Source organism: Phycomyces blakesleeanus (genome assembly GCF_001638985.1).
Source record: "Phycomyces blakesleeanus NRRL 1555(-) unplaced genomic scaffold PHYBLscaffold_15, whole genome shotgun sequence".
Classification (NCBI taxonomy): domain Eukaryota; kingdom Fungi; phylum Mucoromycota; class Mucoromycetes; order Mucorales; family Phycomycetaceae; genus Phycomyces; species Phycomyces blakesleeanus.
The window spans coordinates 688,795-703,625 of record NW_017265148.1 but is presented as its reverse complement, the minus strand read 5'-3'; the positions used below and the strand labels follow the sequence as shown (position 1 = coordinate 703,625).

General features: G+C 33.2%; 4 protein-coding genes across 4 annotated transcripts; 1 reads left to right on the top strand and 3 right to left on the bottom strand.

The window, feature by feature from the left end:
• Window positions 1–558: 558 nt before the first annotated feature.
• PHYBLDRAFT_79694 (hypothetical protein) lies at window positions 559–2,435 on the bottom strand (the record flags this gene model as incomplete). The annotated part of the gene is made up of 7 exons (XM_018443491.1): window positions 559–1,125; window positions 1,215–1,331; window positions 1,459–1,501; window positions 1,608–1,874; window positions 1,954–2,038; window positions 2,123–2,154; window positions 2,262–2,435. The coding sequence occupies 7 exons, from the start codon at window positions 2,433–2,435 to the stop codon at window positions 914–916; spliced, it is 930 nt and encodes a 309-aa protein (XP_018289700.1). The 3' UTR covers window positions 559–913.
• Window positions 2,436–3,444: 1,009 nt separating this feature from the next.
• On the bottom strand, window positions 3,445–4,217 carry PHYBLDRAFT_170319 (hypothetical protein; the record flags this gene model as incomplete). The annotated part of the gene is made up of 2 exons (XM_018436313.1): window positions 3,445–4,111; window positions 4,159–4,217. The coding sequence occupies 2 exons, from the start codon at window positions 4,215–4,217 to the stop codon at window positions 3,445–3,447; spliced, it is 726 nt and encodes a 241-aa protein (XP_018289699.1).
• A 5,822-nt stretch (window positions 4,218–10,039) lies between these two features.
• PHYBLDRAFT_79695 (hypothetical protein) lies at window positions 10,040–11,054 on the top strand (the record flags this gene model as incomplete). Its single annotated transcript, XM_018443492.1, has 2 exons — window positions 10,040–10,045; window positions 10,418–11,054. The coding sequence occupies 2 exons, from the start codon at window positions 10,040–10,042 to the stop codon at window positions 10,886–10,888; spliced, it is 477 nt and encodes a 158-aa protein (XP_018289698.1). The 3' UTR covers window positions 10,889–11,054.
• An 833-nt stretch (window positions 11,055–11,887) lies between these two features.
• PHYBLDRAFT_11237 (hypothetical protein) lies at window positions 11,888–13,785 on the bottom strand (the record flags this gene model as incomplete). Its single annotated transcript, XM_018428274.1, has 4 exons — window positions 11,888–12,759; window positions 12,856–13,139; window positions 13,235–13,479; window positions 13,672–13,785. Coding segments are annotated over 4 exons (1,515 nt in total), but the record flags the coding sequence as incomplete, so codon positions are not given.
• Between the last annotated feature and the right edge of the window lie 1,046 nt (window positions 13,786–14,831).

The window sequence follows — 14,831 nt, the reverse complement described above, 5'->3', positions numbered from 1 at the left end:
CCATAATATGTATATATATAGGTTGTACATATATTTTAATAAAGTATATTAGTAAAATAATAATAATCACTTTTAGTCCATATATCAAAGTATATATTCGTATGATCAATTCGTAATTGTATTTTTTTTGTGGAAGAGCCTTCATATCATATTAACTCTTAGGTGCATTTCTATATGAGTGAATGTGATCATTCTGAAAACTCCTATAAGCTTCCTGGTTCCAGGTACACGGATTAACCACGGGAAGTTTATAGTTATTTATATTTATGAAATATATTACAAGATGTATAATTCAATCAATTCAAACGACTTTACGCCATAAAAAGTAATTTAATCTATTTACCATACTATACTATAAAAAATACATTATGCATTGAATCTCCACTGCTCACTCTCACTCTCTCTCTCGATATATATATATATATATGTGTGTGTGTGTGTTTGGTTGTACTGTTCCTGCTTTTTATTCTTATTTTCTTGTAGTCAGATTCGTATTCAAATAAATTAAGCTGTTAAGCAAAATCTCAAATATTCATTTTTTTTTGTAATAAGATATCTGTTAATAAAAATTTTCTGATTTCTTTATTTGTCAGTGATCAAGCAAGGCATTTTACTAAGAAAATAAAATGGTATTTTAGTTTGAAGATGAATATATATGAATTATGTATGAAATTAAAATAAAATGAATGTAATCGCTAAATGGTGCCTGTGTGTGTTTTCTTCTTCTTCGTCCTTCTTCTTTACACACTCACACTCACAATCGCACACACTCTTTCTCTTTTTTACACCCCTTGTGTTCAAATGGCGATTCTCTTTGTGTACCTGGGAATGTTTTCTTAGGGGTTTTTTTTTCTTTTTTTAAAAAGACCTGCTCTTTCTATTATTTGGGCTTTGGACTATTGTATACTTTTCTCTATTGAGCGGGTCTTAGAGGTTTCTGGGCAAAGTATGCAAGCGTTTTGACAACCCAGCCATATTTATGGCACTCTTTGGAGAATTGTTTCACCATATCGTCGTATTCTTGGGAAGAAGCATTGAAATGTAGATTAATATAAGGTTTCAGTGCCAGGAAGACGATTTTCCAATTCCACAGCATTTCCTTGGATATGGGATTAGAAGCTTCGCCTAAGAATATAAATTGAATTTCGTTTTTTTATAAGATAATTGCATACCCGCGCATATATATTTATAATATTAATGGTAATCACATTTACCATAGTCAATTTTCCTCAAGTCCAACTCAATATTTTCGAATGATTGCTGTCTTAACAAATCGCCCAATTGGGCAGCAATCCATGGATCTTGTTCGCGTTCCTGCATTAGATTTATAACTAAAAATAGGTATTGGTTATTTATGCACCTTATATTATGTGTATATAATTATACATGTATTACAAGCGATGCTGATGTCATCCTTTTATCAGTCTATCTAATATATATATATATATATATACTTACGCTCTGATATAAAAGATCCAACCAACGGACTCTTGCTCTTGTCCTAAACAGAAAAGAAAGAAAGAAAGAAAGAAAGAATAGAATATTAATAAAACAGTGAAGCATTGAAAACGATCATAATAACAATAATAACAATTTATAAACTGTACCGTAAAGTCACTCTCAAATAGTTGAACTATTCCTCCAGGTTTGAGAACACGATAGATCTCGGTAATCACAAGAGGCCATTCTTGTTTTCTAAATGCACTGAGCATCAATCGCATGTGTACAAAGTCAAATGTATTATCCGGATAAGGAATGCCGTCGAGTACGTTTACGAGTTCGAATATGACATTTTCAGGGCGAATCATTGTAGGGAACATGTCCATCATGTCGAGACCAATAACTCTGGAATTTGGAAAGTCGATTGCCATGTCCTATAAGATGGATAAAAAGAAAAGAAAAATATTATTCTCTTGGCTTCTCGTTCCTTTTCTTTATATATATAATACGTGCCATAACCCATGAACCTGAGCCACATCCTACGTCCAATATATAGGCATCTTGGGGTAGTGTTTGCTCGACGCGGGAGAGAATATTGCTGTAGACAAAGAAAAAGTAGGGGGGGGGGGGGATAGCATAGTATTATTGTGTGAATATATTGTATTTGATTTGTGTATCTTACCCTCCATAAAGTGCTTTGATAGAAAAGTGTTGCTAAGTTACAAAGATACAGATATCAAAAATATAGTCCAATAGATTGTGAAATGTGTGGGTAGGGTGCACAGTATATATATATATATATATATATATGTTTTTGGTACCGAATTAAGTCTATCTTGTTCTTCTTCATCGCGTGGTAGAAAGTAGGAGCTGGTTTCAACGTTGTGATAACTTCGTCCGTCGACTATGACTGTTGGTGCAGAGGTGTGATGAGATTGGACGCTGTCAACACTTTGACTGCTCTCGATTTTATTTTTGGATGCTTTTGCACCCATTTTTTTTTATATCTTATTTTATTTGATATATAAATTTAAATTTGAAATTAAATTTGAGTGTAAATGCAAATGCAAATGCAAGTATTGAAAGGTAAAAAGTAAGAAAGGAAAGGAAATAAAGAAAGAAGAATAAGAAGAAGAGGAAGAAGGCGAAAAGGAATAATAGTACTAATAATATATATATATATTTTTTATACAATTTTTTTTTTGTGTTTCTTGTAATCTTTATATAAGCAATTTGCTCTCATCATCAAATAGTCTCTGTCTCGATGTATTCTATTTTGTGTATAAAAGAATAATTTATATTGTCAAATCCAATTATCGTTCTCTTTATTCTTGTCCGTCATACGTTACTCAACTGGCGCCTTCTTTTTTATTATTATTTTTGATACTTTGTGTGTGTATATATATTATATATATAAAATCCATAAAAAAATATGTATATTGCACCAGTCGGAAACATCCTTTCAATTCCTTTTCCATTTGTTTTTTTTTATATACAAGATTTTTACTCTTTGATTATTGGATTAGATTCAGATTGTTTTATTATCCGCCAACTTATACCTATTGTAACAATATTATTTATATATCTCTTACGGAAATAAGCATTAATAATTAAATCAGTAACAGAACGTTCTTCTTTTATGCTTCCATTGAACAGTTTGAGATCATGTAATTCGAAAGATAGCAACTAACCAGACAGTCTACTTTCTAGAATTGGTTCAAAGTCACATCACCATAATCATTATCATCAGCAGCAGCAGCATATATTTTTTTAACTTATTGTTATTCGGTTTATTGATAGAAAAAAAAAAGAGGCATTTTCATGGTTGTTTAATAAGTCTTCCAAGCTTGATTTTCAAAGCTATAATATCCAAAGGTCATATATAGTGTGCTTATAAAATTATATATCTTGGTATTTAAGTCTACCACTATTTCCCACAGCTCTAGTTTGTCCATTTTGGTTATCAAAGTTATTCTCAATATCTTCTGGCACAGGATCCTAGTTTCAATTTGCATGTAGCATGGCGAACCAGGATCGGCGAAGAGGGAAGCAATTGAAGCATCGATGACCAAGTTTCCCTAGTAGTTGGACGATACAAAAGAAGGTCAGGATGGGAGAGATTGCCATAAAGGCATTTCTATATCCTTCTTTGGTGAAGACGTCTTCAAGTCGTCGAGTTGACGCTTTTTCTTTGAACATTATGATAGGTTGGAAGATATTCTGTGTTAGCATTCTTTTGATTTGTTCCCTAGTTGCTCCTTGTTTGCCCAGGTGTTTGGTAAGCCCTCGCTGTCTTCTTCTCATAGCAAGCAAGATATTGATTATTCGGCGGAATTTCTGACCAAGCCTTATCTTGATATTGACTATGTAGACGACGTGAATTTTTGTGGCCTCGTACATAGCAGATTGGTGGGCGTTTAAGAGGGAGATGCGGGTGTAAGAGCTGTTATGAATATAGGTGTTGATATGGTGGGAGACGAGCTCATGGTTCAACCTTGTTCTTTCTGTTATTCGGGAGGATCCAGTGTTCCGGTCGATTAAAGAAAGAAACACCTCGACAAAAAAGGGCTGATCAATCCATCCATTGAGGTCAAAGAATGGGTCGAGTGCCAGCTCGGAAAGGAAGATGTGCTTGCTTAGTGCGTAGGTGCGTATCTGGAAATTGTGTGGACTTTAGAAACCAGGTTTTGTAGGGCTCTAAGGAGCTCTGGATTTCACCCCGTTGCATTTATTGATGCCTTGACAGTAAGGGCTCGGAATGGGGTAGCTGCGTTCATTGTCTTCTAATCCACAGTGGACTAGATATATGAAGCTTGGACGGCGCTTTTGAAAGTGCCAATCTGTAGTGATATACTAAGATATTGGGTAAGTATATATTCTGTAGGTCAGTTAATGGATTACTTATAAGAGTAAAGGATAAAGGTTTATAGAGTTTAAAATTCTTGTCCGTCGATCGTGCTGTCTTTTATAGACGTTTTTTTCTATATATCATACGTGACTTTAGCACATAAGAATATAGTACGTAGTTAACCAGAGATATAATTATATAGATATAAAGGAGAGCTGCCTAAAGATATTAGCCGTTTAATTATTGTCCTGCAAATACATAAAGATAATATTTAGAATCCTTGTATTTGTTCAGTCGTTTTATATTCGTTGTCCTGATTTTTTTTTAGATTTATCGATTGAATAGTAATGTTATTCCATTATGTGGAAGTATAGCCTACAGATTACTTATATTTTTAATCCAAACTCTAACAAGTCTTTTCCTACCAAAAAGTAATGACTGTGATTGATTTTTAATGCAATATTGTTTTGTTATTGTGCAAAGTCCTTTATTTTCAGCAAAGGCCTGAATTGTTAAAGACGTCTAATAGTTACCAAGGCTAGTATTGATGAGGTAGGAGTTAGTGAAATTGACAATCAAGAGTAATTTGAGCAGAATTGACAGAAAAAGAAGTATTTGGATGATGTATAGTTTGGCTGTCAAGGTTACTCGTATGCTTATTAGGAATAATGTATTTAAAGAATCACATGGAATCTATCTTTTGGCTTTTCAAAAGTAGGAATCAGGCATAGCAATGTCAACACAAAACAGGCTTATACTTTATGATAAAATAAAAATCAATAGTATAGTATTTAGAGAATTATATATATATATATTAGATATAAAAAAGGTAGCAAGTAGCAGGTAGCAATAGATAATATGTATATGCATGTTATATAGCTAATCTATAGCTTAGACTGTTACTAAATATCATATAAATCAGTACTTCTTCTATTATTTTGATCAATAGAAACCATAAAATTCCAATATAAAACATCATGCATTTGTTGGACTATTTATAAGAAGAATAGATATACCATATTTAAAATATTTGATTGGATTAGATGCAAAGTAATCTGAAATCTCATAAATAGTATTCGCTAAAAATAATTTTAGTTTACTAAAAGCTGACATACTATTGGCTGGAGAATATACGAGCTCGTATATTATCTACGAAACTGGTTATAAATTTTGCCATTTCCTATAGTGGTAGTTGGATCGATTGAATGGGCAGGTACTTTACGTAATAAAGAGAATTTTTGCGATCTCCTTTATCTGGAATTTTCTGTAAATAATAATAATAATCGTCTTGTCCACAAGAGAAATTCAACGTGTACAATTTCCAAAGAAGTATTACAAACAATGGTAGTGAAATCCCGGGCAGATCCTTCTAAAAAGTAAAATAGTAATAAAGGATTATCTTACAAAGTATTACCAATAATTAAAAGGCCCTTGTTTCTTTGTGCGTGTGTAGTGTGTAGTCCAAAAGAGAACTCATAATCACAAAGGTGTTTGGTTCATTTTCTTCTTCTTCCGGTGATCAAATAGGATTTCTCTCCTGATAAGTCAGTGAACATGCACACCAAGTAAAAAACTGAACTGTAAACTTTAAAGTTTTGTAATCACGTCATTTTATTTTATTCTATTGCTCCTACTCACTATATATATATAGTTGTGCGCCCATCCCTTCTTGTCCCCTTTGAGTACGCATCTTATACAGTTTTAAAGAATAGAATATAGAGGAGAATACAAATGTACAAAATTCATTAGAGTATCCCCAGCAGTTTCATTTCCAAAAACATTTAATAAAATTTTTGGTAAATTGACTGCCTGCTCCATGAATTTCCATGTACTTTGCGTCTTAACTCTTTCTTTAATTTTTCTTTGAATCGAACAATATCATATAACAATGGTTAGAAAGTCTTTCAAAAATTTACTCTCGTTACAAGGCTGAAAATCTCAGGAATATTTAAATTGCATTTTTAATATTATAAAGAGAAGAAAAATGTCTAATAAAATGATCTTAGAAAAAATGAATAAATTTACTAGTAAAGAAGACTATATTAGATAGTGAGGTCTTGAGAAAAAAATATATATGTTACTGAAATTTAATCCTCCATTTTTTGGCTGTTTTAAAACACCATTGTGGCTTAAAAACATTTGGGGGAAAAATGAGGAAATGTAACTGCTGGGGATGCTCTTGGAACATTTAACGACACGACCTACTGTGAGGGTATGTAATTGACAATATGGACAAATACTTATTTTTTCCCTTAACCATTATTGTCACTTTTTAAACCATTCTCTGTATTCATTACCCTATTACTGATATGCTTTTATTTTTTCTTATTTTACTTTTGAATTTCAAACATTGAAATAAAATTTTTAGTACTAATATTTGATCTCAATAAAGGTGTGAAGTCCAAAAATATTATGTTGAACTGCTTTTTGTAAATTTGTTAGATTTGAATTTTAAAGCCTCTGTATGAGAGTGGTATACACATATATATCTGTTGGATAAAAAAAAATTCTTGAAGACGCCATTTAATTCTTTCAAACGATTACAACTTTTTATGCTCTTTAAATTTCTAAGTTTCGACGCAATATCCATTCTTGATTTATTATCATTGCTTATTACACTATGATAAGAAAAAAAAATTATTAAGAGATTTTCACAAGTTTTCCCGAGAATTTAAGTGTAGGTTTATAGTAGCATTTTTTTATAGTTAACTAGCACTTCCACCCCCTCCCCTTCCTTCTTAATGCTTCAATATTAATTTTCTTTCTTTGCTATTCTAGTTCAAGAATGAAGATATATTTTTAATATACCACTCTTGTCTCATTCTTTACATATATACTCTTCTAACTCAATGTTTTCACACTCGATATAAAACGCACTCCACGCAGTACAAACAGTAATAAAAATAATTCACTGAATTATTTAAATAATGTAACAGTTTACAATAAAAGCATTTTGGAGATATCTGGCAAATAATTAGGTCTGAAAAAGAAAAAGAAAAAGAAAATCTCCTTGTTAATGGTGCTATTATGGCACTCGTTCATTTCATACAGTGACTCTCCAGAACGTCTTCTCTTAATATTTCAGTACTTCCAACATGAAGAGCGTGGAGTGAAGTCTTCCAGAATTGTGTTATCCCGTCCCAATTGGTCAAGTATGCTTCAAGTGTTCGAGCCAGCAGCTAAATCTATATTTTACAGCCAACGTTTAAACTTTGACAAAGCAATGTTCTCCAAAAAAAAAATATTGATTCGTACATCTAAAGAAATTTATAAAAATAAGAATAGAATATGTAGACTGTATATCAGATTACCTTGAGAGAGCATATGAGGTTGGTCGTAGTTTTGGCACTACTCCAGCTTTGTCCCCAGATTCATTTATTCCATCACATACAGTAACATACCTTCTTCTGCGCTTAGTATTTATCATGCCTACAACCTTCTTAGGTCCCCTTCCTATTTAAAACGACTTGAGTTTTCTGATACATTCATAATATTCTAGGATAGGATTTTATGACGGTGAGCATAGGATGCCCCCCCCCCCCCCCCCCCCCCCCCCCCAAGGTTTACAATCGTACCCAGTATTTTTCTCTTTAGATTGTTGATAATAAGAACACTACTTTTTTTTCTGCTTCTCATTCAAAAAATTCTTTGGATACATATTTCAATACTTCCTTTTCTCACACTTTCGTATCAGATTCATAGTACGTTTGATGGAAATATCCTTGAGGATGTATTCCCACATATGCTCAGCTCAGTCAGTTTTTTTTTCTTCTTTCTTTTTTTTTGTTACCTGGCCTCATAACTGTCCCCTGTGTTGGATACAGGCTGAATACTTTGCTCATTCATTCTTTTTCTGTTCTCTCAAGCGGTCAATTTGGCATGACATCTTTTTCCGCTATCTACCTTATTGAAATTTGACAAGCGCCTAGAAGACTCTTTGGTGGAATATTCGTTTTCCTTCATTCCATTCATTGAAATTACATACTACTCTTACGGCTATCACAGCGCACTACAGGTTAGCAGCCTCGCTGAAGCCATGTCTTTAAGAGGGATACATTTTCTCTCTAAAGTGGTGGCCATGGAGGTGTCGAATGTTGTTTTACGAAATTTGTCGATGGTTACAAATGTCGTTGAGCTTTCTACGTGATTTACTTTTTTTTCAATCTTCAATTTAATCTAGATTCACATGATTATATGCACTTCTTCGCATAGACATGTAACTATTATTGCCATCGATAAGTTTGGTTGAAGTACTTTGGACCTTAACAAAGGTTTAGGTGACGAGAATTATATTCGAGATGTTACATGATAGCGGGTAATGCTTAGAGAAAAAAAACTGATGCTTATTGTTTGATTGATCTTGAGAATCTATTGGAACTGGGCTGTTGTTAGATGATTCGGGTCATCCCCACATCACAACCTAAAATTTCAAAAGGACCAACGGCTTGAACCAAAAAACAATATAAAAAAAATCGTGTACTTTGTATTATAATTATTATTATATTGTTAAACATGAAGGGAATATAGATGGCCGTCATAAATGCCATTTATTTCAATGTTCTTGGCTTTATATACCGTATACCTTTTATATTTAAATTCTCAAAGCACAATTACCATTATATTTACCAATATATATTAGCTATTCAGTCAATTAATAAAGAATGGGTTAGTGGCTATAATCATAATATATATATATAACATCTTTAAATCTTGCCAACATTTTAATAATATTAAAGCATGTTAATACATATACACATTTATGTGTGAAGGGGAACATACGTACATGTATGCGTGAGTTGTTGAGATACATTAATATAAGTATCAACATTGTATTTATTGATAATTTGTAAGGACAGACACAAAAAAAAAGAATGAAGATGTCCTTGACGGTAAAGTACATGGCATTTTTATTTTTTTAAAACAAAAACAGGGTAATATATCCTTTGAATCAACCACTGTATCGAACAGCCATTGCCGTCATTGTGCCTTGCTGATAATTATTTTCTTTTCAAAGAGTAAAACACTACAATTGATCAATACACACTAGTTCATTAATAACATAGCATTGTAGATCTGTGTAATGCAAGAATCCAGGTTCCTTTAATTGATATAGGAATTCCAGCTGCTTGGACTTTCTTTTTCTCTCTCTCTCTCTCTATATATATATATGTATAAGGTTAATTGATGCAATGCATTAACTGTGTATATATATTTTTGGGTGTTGTGTATCTCAGTACATACACACGCACATATATATAAATTTATACAAGCGTAGAAAATATAGAGAGGGAGAGAAAAATGCATTGGAGTTTTTTAAGGAGGTAAATATCCCTCCGGTAATTACGGACAGTATTGCTTACACTCCGAAATCGATAGATATGTATTGGTGAACAAGACTAATAAATACATAACAATTCTATTTTTTATTTTATTTCTACATTGTTTAGTCCTTGTCTTCCATCGTATTCTATTTTTCTCTTTATAATTTCCTTTATTGGGCAATCATAAATACATGTATAAATTTATCTAATCTTATTAAACATCACAAATATATAATTAGATATATATATTATAATATTTGCTGTGGACGGCTAATATAACGTAAATGGACAAACAAATTATTGTGATCTGAGTCTTGGCAACTTGCTATATATATATAATACATAATACAAATGTTCTATATATATAATTATCTTTTTTTAGATCTAAACTTGCAGATTATTTTAATATATATATATATAAGCGTTTAAAATGCTAGTAAAATTAACATGCGTTATTGTATAACTTGTTAGTAATGTATATATATTATCATTATCATTATCATTACCAATATCATTATCATTCAATCAATCAATTAATTATTTAATTATTTAATTATTTAATGTATTTATTCACTATAGAAAATAAAAATTATTTCTTTCATATAAATATATCTAGTGAAATTTTACTCGATTTTTGTGACGCAAAAATTCTATTTCAAAACCCCCCCACCCCAAATCACTGTCAGAAATATCCAATATATAATAAGCGAACCTCTATCTCTCTTCGTAGGTCTCTCTTTCTCTCTTTGTCCTTTTCCGTTTCTATCTTTTTTCCACACTATTATTGTATTCTTTTATTCAACTTCAGATGTTTGGAAACGACTCTAGAATGAAGCGCTTATTAGCCAGTAGACATAGATGCAGAGAGTCATTAAATATCATACTTCCGAAAGCATCTAGCTTTACCTGTTGGTTCTCGTCAGAACATGAAAGTCCCAGGCAAACAGATCACAGCTCACAAAAAGAACAACCTATTCCATGGCAAAAACCGGTTTTAACTTCTCCCATAGCAGTCGATCTGTGTGAAAAATCCTTAGAAGCAGAGTACCAAATAACTTCCATCCCAGAAAGACACACAAGTCGGTTTTATCACCAGAATCCTGATGTTCAAGCCCAATTGGAGCGCGTTTCTCAAAGCGAACAAATGGCCTTACTCTCCAAACATCTTCGAAAACAAAAACTACAAGGCATCACAGCCACATCTTCTGTACAGTCCATTGATATTGATATTGATACCTCAAGTACTCCATCAAAAATCGATTCTAATGCAACAGTTTGACCAATATATATATATTGGCAATGAAATCTGTATAACTTCTTGTTCAGATTATATGTACAATTATTTTTTCCTTTATTTATTTATTTATTAATCTGTTTCATTTATTTTTGTGAATTTCTTTCAATAACACAACAATGCAACCCCCTCCCCTCTTTCTTTTCTTTCCCTTTTTAACTTCTCTCCCTTTATTGTCTTATTTTTATCTTCAAAGCCCCATCTTCCCACATGTGTATAAAAACAAACAAACAAACAAACAAACAAACAAACAGGTTCTTTTTTTCCCATTGTATCAAAGCCCTTTATTTTTATTATCATTATCATTGTCATTGTTGCTCTTTTAAGTTGCTCTCGCTATCATTATCATTATTATAATAATCATAATAACCTTTATATATGTATATTTTGTGTGTATTTACTGTTTTGTATTTGAAATAAACCAAAACTAAAACTAAAACTAAAACTAAAAATAAAAATTAAATTAAAAATTAAAAAATTAAAAATTAAAAAATTAAAAATTAAAAAATTAAAAATTAAAAAATTAAAAATTAAAAAATTAAAAATTAAAAAATTAAAATGAAAAATTAAAAAATTAAAAAATTAAAAAATTAAAAATTAAAAAATTAAAAAATTAAAAATTAAAAAATTAAAAAATTAAAAAATTAAATGCTCTTCAGTAGTGCTGCTATTTTATTTATTTGATTTTTATTGAATGCAAAGAAAGGTTTTTTTTTGTATGAAAATAATAATAATTATATTAATTATATAGAACCAGCCATTGTTTTTCTTCTTCTTTTCTTGCTTGGAACTGGCAAGGACTTCCGATTATTTTTTGATGAGGAAGAGGAGGATGAGGGGAGGGGGAAGGAATTTCTTTGATGATTTTGCGTGCTTTTGTGGGAATGCTTTTGCGTGGCAGTATTTCTTTTTATTTTTATTCTTTTTATTCTAAGTCTATTCGGTCTTTTCTGATTCATTCTCCTCAGTCGACGCTGGCTTTGGCTTTCCAGCATGAGTAGGAATTCCCTTCTTCTTCCGCAGCTTGGTCTTGGACTCATCGATAAGCTCAAGATCCTCTTCGTCGTTGAATCCAGTGTAGTCATTGGGATCATCATCCTCATCTTCACCATTCTCTCTATTTTCCTTCTTGTCCTTCTTGTCTTCGAATTTGTTGCTCATTTTCTTGAATTTCGCGACGTAGAAACCGTCCATGTTGTGTACGTGAGGATAGAATCTGCGAGTCATCTTCAAGGTAGGGTGGAAGTTCTTTCCACGGAATGCTGTGAAGCCCTCTTTGCCGAAATCAAGGCCAGTAGATACCAACTTTACATTGGGACGCTTGCTCAATGCATAGTTAACAACTGCCTCGTTTTCCTCGACAACAACCGAACATGTAGAGTAAACAATATATCCACCAGTTTTGGACTTGGCATCTACAGAGTCGATTGCGCTAAGAATCAACTGCTTCTGGAGGAAAGGAATGTCGACAAAGTCCTTTTCTGTTTTGTTGATCTTCACGCCAGGATCCTTGGAAATAACACCGGTTCCGGAACAAGGAGCATCGAGTAAAACACGATCGAAACCACCGACAACCTTGGGGAACTCACGACCGTCATAGTTGCACACAACAGCGTTCTTAACGCCCATACGGTGAATGTTGGCCACCAAACTCTTTAAACGATCCTTGCTGGCATCGTTGGCAAATACCATACCGGTGTTCTTTTGGAGAGCAGCAATGTAGGTAGTCTTACCACCGGGAGCTGATGCCATATCCAACACACGCTCGTTAGGCTGAGGTGCCAAAGCCATAACGGGCAAGAATGAAGATGCAGCTTGGAGCATATAGTGTCCAGCAAGGTATTCGGGGGTAGCACCTAGTAATTATAAAACAAAACACATTTTAATCACTATACATCATATATTGTCTTGCAATCCTTTCTTCTTTCATTATAAAAATAAGCACTACTCACCAATAGGCACCTGGGAATCAAAGATCTGGAGACCGACCTTACTCCACTTGCCAATGGGGTCAAGGTTAACACCACGGTTGATCAGGGCCTGAGCAAGATCACGACGACGAGTTCTGAGAGTATTTGTACGGATAGTAACGGGACGGGGAACCTCGTTAGCCTCGAAAAATTCGATAGCTTCTGAAACAGGGAAGAGACCGCAAAGCTTCTCGGCCAAAAAATGAGAGTAACCGTAGTATTGAGCAATATCCTTAATCAAACGATCCATGTAGTCCTGACGAGACCTAAGAGTTAGCAAAAAAGAAATAAAAAGAATGCCAGTGCACACATTAATAAGCAAGTAATAATCCAGTAACCCGTTTCTTGCTTATTATCTTACTTTGAAGGGTCGCGCAATTCTTTAAAGTTATTGAGAACATTAACGACTTCCTGGATACGCTGGTTGACAGCTGCAACATCGGTCATTAATTCAGGTTCGTCTTCGTCGGGAAGTTCGTAAAGCTCAGTCTCGCCCTGAATATTGGTTTGCATAGTAGAGTCTAACAATTCAGCCTCGGCCATAGCAGCCTCACGGGCTTTACGAGCTTCGATCTTGCGAGATTTACGTTCATCAAGACCTTCACCCTATAACGAAAAAAAAACAAGCAAAAAAGAAAGAATGTGAATATTTTCATGCACAAACCAAGTACACAATTCATTAATTACCTCTGCGATATCTTCATCGTCTTCTTCATCAGAGTTTTCGTCCTCATCTTCTTCATCGACTTCGGCCTCGGATCCAGATCCAAGAAAGTCAACGTCGGCCTTGGGGAACACATCCAATCCCTCCATTTCTTCGTCTTCTTCGTCATCAAACTCATCGTCTAAATCTTCGTCATCGTCATCGGATCCTGAGGCGGCATTATCCCAGAGATCTTCTCCTTCAGAGTCAATGACCTCGACAGTCTTCTTTGTCTTTTTTTCGACCTTTGCTGAAGGATTGGTACCCTTTTGCTTCTTGTTGATCACGCTAGGTTCTTCTTCCTGGTTTCTCTTACGCTTGATCTCGGGTTTCTTCTGACCTCTTCCTCTCTTTCTGGGCTTGTCATACTTGACTGGCTCGAGAGGAGCAGGAGGAGCTTGCTTGTTTTTTGCTTTATATCCCATTTTTTGTCTTTTGTAATTATTTATGTATTAAGAGAAGACAGGAATAAATAAATAATAATTAAAATAAAATTAAAATAAAATTCAAAAAAAAATGCTGTCGTAAAAAAAAGGCTAAAATGAAAGAGCTAGGATTAGCAAGTCTCATCTAGTAAGATAAGAAGTCACATAAGAGGTTCTTGAGTGGCTTTGGTAACTTTTTTTTTTGCTTCGGTTCTTTTCTTTTTCCTGAGAAACAGTATCTTGTTTATACTATTTTACAATATAAACACATTAATAGATGTATGTATGTAAGAGAAGGTTTACATTTAGTCCTTTTACAGGTATACCTATTATATAAATTACAAAACTGTTTGTAGTTTGCCGTTTCTTTTCCATACTTGAGAATTATAAAGTAGGTCCTATCATTATATTCAGGCACCAGTTTTGAGAGCACGACTTTAAACTTTAACTATGGTGTATTTTCTTTTAAATCAGGAATTTTGAATTTTGGGCTAATTTTTATATTTCAAATATCGGTCTAAGAAAATGGGATTAAATACCCGCAAACTTAAGAAAAATCCCAAATATTGAATTTTATGCAGTCACAGTGTCATATACTCACAACAAAATATGTTTCAAACACCGGGTACGACATAATATTACTATATTAGGGCATCGATTCTCTCAGTCTGCCATATGAAATGAATAATCGAGGGCCAATATTTCTATTCCTCTGCTATTAGATTCGAACATCGCGTTTTTTCAAGGCCTAAAAAGTGTTGTCGGAAATGTCAAAACCAAATATGTTGTCAGTTTACTTTGTAGAGAAACTATTTATTAACAAGGTAAAC